This window comes from Coffea arabica, chromosome 8c (assembly GCF_036785885.1).
Source record: "Coffea arabica cultivar ET-39 chromosome 8c, Coffea Arabica ET-39 HiFi, whole genome shotgun sequence".
NCBI classification, from domain to species: domain Eukaryota; kingdom Viridiplantae; phylum Streptophyta; class Magnoliopsida; order Gentianales; family Rubiaceae; genus Coffea; species Coffea arabica.
In genome coordinates this window covers 2,495,220-2,504,526 of record NC_092325.1, presented here as the reverse complement: position 1 = coordinate 2,504,526, position 9,307 = coordinate 2,495,220, and the positions used below count along the sequence as shown (strand labels likewise).

General features: G+C 34.3%; 1 protein-coding gene across 2 annotated transcripts; it reads left to right on the top strand.

The window, feature by feature from the left end:
* The first annotated feature begins 1,751 nt into the window (after positions 1–1,751).
* On the top strand, positions 1,752–8,759 carry LOC113706814 (protein ABCI7, chloroplastic-like). 2 transcript variants are annotated; one of them, XR_011820496.1, is made up of 6 exons: positions 1,752–1,921; positions 2,018–2,118; positions 5,180–6,456; positions 7,440–7,699; positions 8,069–8,192; positions 8,340–8,538. XR_011820496.1 is itself a non-coding variant. In XM_027228833.2 (5 exons), the coding sequence occupies exons 3-5, from the start codon at positions 5,551–5,553 to the stop codon at positions 8,647–8,649; spliced, it is 1,476 nt and encodes a 491-aa protein (XP_027084634.1). In that variant the 5' UTR covers positions 1,753–1,921; positions 2,018–2,118; positions 5,180–5,550; the 3' UTR covers positions 8,650–8,759. The 2 variants fall into 2 exon arrangements, 1 of the variants encoding a protein (XP_027084634.1); XM_027228833.2 differs by lacking the exon at positions 8,069–8,192 and having other exon boundaries at positions 1,753–1,921; positions 8,340–8,759.
* Positions 8,760–9,307: the final 548 nt, after the last annotated feature.

Below are 9,307 nucleotides of genomic sequence, written 5' to 3'. Positions count from 1 at the left end.
TTCATAAATATAATATATACAAATTAAGGATTTTTAACAATTTGAAATTATAAATTTAGAATCATATATTTGTATTTATTGATCGAATAATTGTTTTTTGAATCAATAAATATTGGATTGATTTATTTTTAAGTTTATATATATTAGATACATGTCAAGTACATATGATTTTCATTCATTTGTATTAATACGAAATAGCATAATCAATTTATATATATTAACTGGATACACATAGAATTTGTATTCATTTGCATATATTAGATGCACGTAGGATTTTTAGCAATTTACATATTTTTTGTCATATTTAATATTTTTGCTAATATATGCATTTTGGAGAAAATTAATTAAGTTTATATATATTAGATACATGTTAAGTACATATGATTTTCATTGATTTGTATTAAATACGAAATAGCATAATTGATTTATATATACTGATTGGATACACATAGAATTTTTATTCATCTGCATATATTAGATGTACGTAGGATTTTTAGGAATTTGCATATTTTTTCATATTTAATATTTTTGCTAATATATATTTTTGGAGAAAATTAATAAATAAGCGAATAAATATAAAAAGAAGGCTATTTTATGTATTAGATGTGCATAGCATTTTTAGTGATTTGGGTATTTTTTTTAATAGTTAATATTTTTGTCAATATACACACTTTCGACAAAATTAATAAATAAGCGAGTTAATAAATAAGCGGATAAATATAAAGAAGGAGGAAAAATTATACATATAGAAATAGTCTCGAAATTATAATTATTTAATATAAATAACACTTATTATACGTTAATACAAGGCAGTATTATTAATTTATATATATTAGATATACGTTAAACACATATAATTTTTTATTGATCTACATTAATACAAAACAGCATAATTGATTTATATATATTGATTAGATATATATAGAATTTTTATTCGTTAGTATGTATTAGATATACATAGGATTTTTAGTGACCTGCGTAATTTTTTGATATTTAATATTTTTTGACAAAGTTAATAAATAAGTGAGTTAATAAATAAGTGGATAAATATAAAGAATGACGGAAAATTATAAACATAAAAATAGTGTCGAAATTATAATTATTTCACATAAATAACACTTATTATATGTTAATACAAAGTAGTATTATTAATTTATATATATTAGATGCATGCTAAACATATATGATTTTCATTGATCTGCATTAATACAAAACACCATAATCGATATATATATATTGATTAGATACATATAGAATTTTTATTCGTTTGTATGTATTAGATGTACATAGAATTTTTAGCAACTTGCATATTTTTTTGATATTGAATATGTTTGTGTATATAGCAACCTGCATATTTTTTTGATATTTAATATGTTTGTTAATATACACGTTTTTAGAGAAAGTTAATAAGTAAGCGAATAAATATAAAAAAGTGGTAAAATTGTAAACATAAAAATACATTGGTCAATATACACGGCTTGAAGATAGCAAAGCGATGGGAGGAAAAGATTGAAGAAACAAAAGGACAAAATTGATTGGCAAATTACAAACGAACCAAGAGAAAGGGTACAATGGGAACAAAGCAACAAAAAAAGAAATGAGGACAAGCGGAACAGAAAGGAAAGCCGCTGCATGGAGCCTGTGAAAAGACCAAAAAGGACGAAATCAGCTGCGAAATCACAGCAAAATCGGGACAATTGACTGTAGCTGCACCCTCGGCGCTTTATGTAGTTTAGGATTAGGATTAGACGTATGTTGAAAGTCGGTCTTCTTTTCACAGCCCCCAATGGAGAACAATCGATAACAGACCAATCCCTTCTTCGGCAGCGATAAACGGCCATCTCCAGCGACATCTCATTGGTAAACCAATCCCTTCTTCGCCGGCTGCATCTCCAGCTCCGGCGAAGACCCACTTTCAGAGGTAAGCTACTCTTCCAATTAGGCTATTCTCTTTTAAAAATCAGCTACAATTATCCTCTCTCTCTCTCTCTCTCATTTTTTTTTCCTTGAAAAGCAGCCAATATCAACGGCTCATCCCGACTCTGGCAGCGACGTCTCATCCCTGTTCCTGCAACAGCATCTCCAACAAGGGTGAACACTCCTTAAGTATTTCCAGAGGTACGATGGTCTCTTATTAGTTTTTTTTCTTCCCTTTTCCTTTGAAAAATGTCTAGAATTACTGGTGTAGATTCTTGAAGTTGGATTTGAATGAATTTTGTGGGCTGCTTTTGTTTTAGTTTGTTCTTATCTGATTAGGGTTACTTTTGATTTGATTGATGCTAATGAATTAATTTGGCTGCTAAGTTTTGGGGGTTTTATGATTCCTGGAATGATTATTAATCTTGGCGCTTTTGTCTCGACCCTCTAACTTGCTCAGAATCCAGGTTGGGTAGGGTAGTGTTTTTCTTACAGTCTGGTGAGACCATTTATAAAAGTTTTAGTGCATTCATTGAGTTTGTGAAGCCACGGGCTGATTCTTGCCATAGCTGCTTGATTGAAAAGGGGTTAATTAATAATATAAGTCAAAAACTTTGAAACCAAAAAAAATCAAGTGCCAAGTTCCAACTTCTATAATATCAAGAAAAAAAACCTTATTGTGGTCCCATTTTGGCATTTTCAAGTTAAAAGTTTTTGTTTTTCTAAGGAGTAATACCTGTACACATTTATCTGAGGTTATGTCCCTAATTTTAGAAGCATGTAAATCTAAAGTCACATTGTTTAGACATTTAAAATAATAAGTCTAGAACTTTTAGACCAGGACAAACAATGAGAGAGAGCAGTTGATATTCCAGTGACATCAGGAAACACTAGCTTTCAGATGTTCTTTTCACATTGTGGAAAACTGGAACAGAGCCAGGTCCTAACTTCTATCTGCGGGGCTTTCATGCCCGAATGGATTTATCTTCATAAATAGTTGACAAAATCATCATGAATAGTTGTTATATAGGTCTAAACCAGTTTTTGCTTGACAAAATCTTACATCTTTTATGTACAGAAAATGAGTTCTGGAATGCTAGAATTAGATGGGCTGTCACGATTTTCATTCTTGTTGCTATTGTTGTTATTTCATTTTCCTGTCTTATGTGTTTTACTTCAATGTGCAAGTGAGGAACCATCATGTAAAGCAGTGTCCGATGTTCATTACTTGACTAATTGGCTTACTTGACTAATTGGCAATCATATGTGAAAGTAAAAATTCACAAGCTAATGCTCCACATAAATTCCAGACTTTTCCTAAATGCTTATTTACACGTCTTTTTCCTAAGTGTGACTAGTTTGCCGTAGATGTTTTGGTTTTGAATGAATTCTTTAGTTGAACTTCATCATTTTTACAAGAAAAAGTTTTGAGTAGTGTAAAAAGGATAAATTTCCACTCCATTTCCAAGGAGGAAAACAGTTTGTCTTTGTATTGTAGTTTTATCAGTTCAGTCAACTTTGATTAGTTTTGTACCTTTGTCATGAAATTATGATCTCCAAAATTTATTACCAGGTATAAAACTTAATGATGCAATTTGAAGTCACAGTAGCAATGTAAAAACCATTTACTTTCACTGAACATCAGGTACTAACTAAACAATGTTAAACATGAGGCACTAACTAAATAGTGGCAGCGACTTCTGATATCATGTTGCTATCTTTAGTTGCCACAGTTCACTTAATTAATGATTATATGCATGCAATCAATTAATAATTATATTAAATTTTCATAGATGGATCCCGGTAGTGATGATGGTGAGGATGCTATTGTAATTGGTGCTGCCACTTCAGTCCTAGCAGCAGGATATGCAGCTCTTGAAACCTATAAAACTCCAGTTGTTATTCCTAAACCACCTCATGTTAATAGGGAGCGAGCTAGAGAGGATTACATGGATAGCATCTCATATGGAAGTAGTTCCTATTGTATAGACCAAATTAGAATGGACCGAACTACATTTTTCCAATTACTAAATACTCTCACCATTAGAGGATTATTACAGCCTACCATTCATATGTCAGTAAGAGAGCAATTGTTAATGTTTCTGCAAATAGTTGGCTATAATTTGAGGTTTCGAGTGGTTGGGGGTTACTTGTATAGGTCAACTGAAACCATACATCTCTATTTTCCCATTGTACGCAATGCCATGTTGAAACTATATCCAGATTTAATACAATTGCCATATGGTGCGACTCCACGAGAGATCCGTAATAGTCGAAGAGACTACCCCTGGTTTGGTCTTCACCCCGTAATGGTTTTTTTAAAAGGAAGATAAAGAGACTCTTCACCCCTTAATGTTTTTTAAAAAGAAGATAAAAAGCCAATACATTAGTATCATTAATAATTCTATTTAAGAATTCATGATGTAATATGAATAAATATTTTATAAAAATGATAATATGATTATAATGGATAGAAACTAAAAATAACTTGTAATGAAATGAATGTTTTGAGGGTAGAAAAACATTTGCAACATATCAACAAACATATCAAAAATTATTTTCATTGACAAACCAAACTCTGGAAAATTATGAAAAAAGGAATTTGGAAAATATTTTCACTAAATAACCAAACACTGGAAAATTATGGGGAACGAAGTGATTTTCCAGGAAAATGACTTCAATGGAAAATATTTTCCTAGGAAAATATTTTCAGTCCAACCAAACGGATCCTTAGTTCCATTAGGATTCAGAATGGAAAACTATGAGTATTTTGACTTGGATAAGACCATCCAAATTCCTCGGACAAATTTCGGAGCGAATGAAGTTATGAAAGTATATACTACAAATTTTCAAGCGAAAGTCTACCCTATAGTTTTGCTGGACGTTCCTCGTACATATTTTTAAGGAAAAAAAAGAAACACACTAGATATCATTATCATTATCATTACTATATAAAAGGCATGAATCTTGGTATTTGAGAGTGTAAGTGTGAGCACTTTTTTTTCATCTTAATTTTTTTTATCCTTAAATTACCCTCATGTCTTTTAATTAGAATTATTGTATTTTAATGTGGCACCAATTAAAAGAAATAAAACACTCAAATTGAATATTTTTGTGAAATGTGAGGGATTTAAATTTACAGAAGAGTTATTCTACTGCATTGAACTGATATTTTCTTTTTTTTTTTTTTGCTATGATATTTAGCTTCTCGAACAACACCTTGTTCTACTGCATTCATGGTTACATTATTTGGTTTTTTCAGGCATCGATCTCATTTTGCACCCAAATCTGCACTTCTCACAGTTGGAAATATTGTAATAGGAGACGATTATCATAGTCTAATATGATCTTGAACCGGTGTTAAGAGAGATATCATGAGATGGTGAGCGAACTGGGCAGGGCACAACTCAAATACAATTCCATAAATGTTTAGCCTATTACGGGCGAAATTTCAAAATTTGTGCACATGCTAATGGTGTTGACAAGGGAGCGGTCACTGTTCATGACTCCATTCACCCTTTTATTCTGTTAGGATACTAGTTTTACACTTTCAATTCAGCAGGCAGCTTCTCCTCCGATCTTCCTTCCACCACAAAACACACACAACACACAGAATCCCATATCTTTCGGTCAATGGCTCTAGCAAACTTTCCTCCTATTGTTCTCAAACCCCCTAATTCATCACAATCTCTATACCTGTTTCCATATCTTCCAAAACCAACACTGCCCATATCGGGAATCAGGCCAAAAACAAATAAAATTGGAGTTTTTAAACCAATTTCAGCAGCCTTGTCAGACCCTTATGTTCTTCAATTAGCTGAAACTCTTGAGGATTCAATCCCTTCTGCTTCTTCTTCACCTCTCCAGAAGATTAGAGACTCCTCTTCAGAGTCCCTTCTCTCCACTCCTTGGCCGACTAGAAAAGATGAGCCTTTTAGGTTCACAGATACTTCTTTTATCAAGAATTCAAAAATTTTACCCATTGGATCCCCATCCCAACAGAATTTCACTTCTTTGATTGATACTGCGGAGACCCTTTTGCCCAATTTGTCTATAGTGGACGGTTTTGCTGTAAATTCGTTGTCTTTATTGTCGGATTTGCCTAATGGGGTTTATGTTGGAGGGTTGTCAACCCTGAATTCTGAGGCTATATTGAAAAGGGTGTCTGAATATGTGTCCAGTTTTCAAGGGGATTTGTTTTGGTCATTGAACGGTGTTGGTGCACCTGACTTGATTTTAGTATACGTGCCTGAGGATTGTCAAGTTGAGAAACCATTGCATTTGAGGTATTTTTCTGTTGAAGGGAGTGAAAAGGTGTCGAAGAGTTTGCCACTTTCAAACCCGAGGGTGTTGGTGTTGGTGGAAAAGGGAGGGGAGATTGGTATAGTTGAGGAGTATGTGGGAGGGGATGGGGATAAGTGCTATTGGACTAATTCAGTGGTGGATGTTGTTGTTGGGGAAGGGGCTAAGGTCAGTCATTCTTACATTCAAACTCAGTCTTTGAATGCTGTTCATATCAAGTGGACGTCCGTTCGACAGGTAAATCTTTAAATTCTACTACACTATTATGATTATTATCTTGGCATGCTGTTAGTGCAACTCTTTCCATAAATTTGTTGTTAATAAATGCACTGCAGTACATGTAATCTGCATCTATGTTGTCTAAACGAGTGGAAGATTAATTTAACCTGTTAAATTGAGGATAGATATTTAGAGATATATATATTTTCTTGGGTAGGTGTTATCGAATTTTAGCTTGGCTGTTTTGATTTTACACAAGGACCATATCAAGTGGACACAAGGCTTGTTCACTGAAATATTCTGCTCCAAATAAGTAGTTTGCCATTTATCCAATCAAGGAAGAATAGTACTTTTTCCATGATCGGAGAGGTTGGCTAGCGTTATGGTTTGGAATGACAGGAGAGATAGGATAAGAATTCAGATCCCCAGATGGCAGGTTAGCATCGTGCCTAGTTTAGCAAAACATATGCACAATTATATTGTGTTGGGTAATCGCTCTTCCAAATCATGAAGCCTAGGTATTGATAAGCGGACCTTGTAAATTATACTAGTTGGTTCTACAACAGATATTTCTAACTTGTATCACGGATTTTTGAATTAGAGGGTGCAGGTTACTGTGTTTAATAGATTCTCTTCCCCAGGTTTGGCATGGATGAGTGTCTAACAACATTTTGTTTGACATTCTGGAGATTGGAAAGAAATTTTTAAAGCTCATCCTAAATCTCAACGTAATCATCTCAGCTTCCTAAGTTGTTAGCCTTTTTAGTCTGAAATTTTGAGTTCAACACTTGTTGCTCTGAAATACAGTTGCCCTCATCCTTTCTTCATTTTTTTTATTGGCTTTTTTCTCCAGTCCCATGCTAATATGTCAAGTTCACTGTACCTGTGCTACTTATTATTCATCCCATCTCTGTCTTGCATGTAATTCTCTCTATTTTCTGTAAAGCTTGATTAATCTTAATATTTGTTGAGTATTTCCAATGTTATGCATTTATTTTCAGGAATCAGCTAGCACTTACGAGCTTATAGAGCTAAGCACTGGAGGGAAGCTGAGTCGGCACAATGTTCATGTACAGCAATATGGTCCAGAGACAAGTACAGAATTATCCACCTTTCATTTATCTTTTGGTGCTCAAATGCAAGATTTGCATAGTAGACTGATTTTGGATCATCCACGTGGATTTTCTCGCCAACTTCACAAGTGTATAGTAGCCCATTCATCGGGTCAGGCTGTTTTTGACGGAAACATACAAGTCAACAGGTATTCTTTGCTTCCGTATGCATCCTTGTGCGTTTTGTAAATGGTGAGTTACTGAGTATGTTTTTATCTGGCCTGACAATTATCTTACTGCTGGGTTCCCTTTCCACCTTGTCCTAGTTTAAGAAAAAACTACTGTGGCTCACGATGTTTATCAAACTTCAAGTTATCAATTGGTATTCTTGATTGAGCAAATAGGTTCCTTCCTCCTGGTTTCTTGAAATCTTAAGTTCATGAAGTTCAACATTTAATGGGCAATTATGCATCTATAGGTTAGCTGCCAACCTTGTCTTCATGCTACTAAGAGTCTTTCTGTCTATCTTCTTCTTCTTTAATTTAATTTTATGTTATTTTTTAACTTGGGAGCTTCAGTGGGCTGTGGCACTAGAACAGAGAGTCTCAAAGACGTTGCTACACGCGTTACCTGGAAGAAAAATCCTAGCCCATCTTGTTCCATCACATTCTTTTTCCTGAGTATTTGTCTGCATTGGAATGGGTACTAAATTGTAATGGTGATTTCTATTTTGGTTTCCATCAAAGTTTTTTGTTCGATGAAGCAATTTGGCTGCTACAAATAAGACGGGCTTAACCTTTAAGATACGTTATATCACTTACACAGCCATACTGGGTACTGATCATGCAGATTCGCTCAGCAAACAGATGCTGGACAACTCACTAGAAGCCTGCTCCTGGAACCTAGGGCAACCGTGAATGTTAAACCTAATCTCCAGATCATTGCCGATGACGTTAAATGTTCCCATGGAGCTGCTATAAGTGACCTGGAGGAGGACCAGCTCTTCTATTTCCAGGCACGGGGTGTTGACATAGAAACTGCCAGAAAAGCTCTCATCTTCTCGTTTGCAGCTGAGGTGACAGCGCGATATCCTGATTCTTCTATCAGAAAGAGAGTTGAGAATCATATAAGAAAACTTGTACATCCTGCACCTTCTTAGGAGCTGAGGTTGATTAATAGTACAGGATCTTGTATTGAATATCATGATTTTTCACTACATTTTTGTAATACCAATAACGCTGCCCATAAATTCAAGCACAATTTAATGCATTACTATCTTAGTCCTCCTTACAATTGTTGCATCAGTGTTAACCTCTGTTGTGCTAGTGCATCTATTATTTGGTGCGTATGAACATAACGATTGCAATCTGCATCCACCAAAGAATCTCTGTAATACATGAAATGGTCAAACAAAATTGCATTAGCAAAAGAGACCATTGACGTTTTAACCCAATCCCAAATCGCATGTATCCTCCAAGGACAGGTGCTGGCCTTCGGTCTTTACCATTTACCAGCACATAAAATTAACGGAGCACCACCTCGTGAATTTATAACGCATTTTCTGTGTCTCCTTTTTTTAGACTACATATTCTTCCTTTACACTTTAGTTCCTCTGCCATTTTCAATCCCTCTAATCTTTTTTGCTCTTTTTGGTGAATTCAATAAAATTCTTTTCCATCCCTTACTCTTCCCTCTGTAGCCCTTTCCCCTTCTGAGTTCTGACCCCTAATCTTTTTCAAATTTTAGTGGAAACCAAGTTTTATCCTTCTTTCGACACTCCAATCTCCATGCAAATTTGAAATCTCTGTATACTTGAA

What these genes read in the sequence shown, in the direction of transcription:
- LOC113706814 (XM_027228833.2), top strand. Translation starts at nt 5,551, where the DNA reads ATGGCTCTAGCAAACTTTCCTCCTATTGTTCTCAAACCCCCTAATTCA. An exon ending in AGTGGACGTCCGTTCGACAG is followed by an intron (nt 6,457 to 7,439) that starts GTAAATCTTTAA and finishes ATTTATTTTCAG; the next exon opens with GAATCAGCTAGCACTTACGA. An exon ending in GGAAACATACAAGTCAACAG is followed by an intron (nt 7,700 to 8,339) that starts GTATTCTTTGCT and finishes CTGATCATGCAG; the next exon opens with ATTCGCTCAGCAAACAGATG.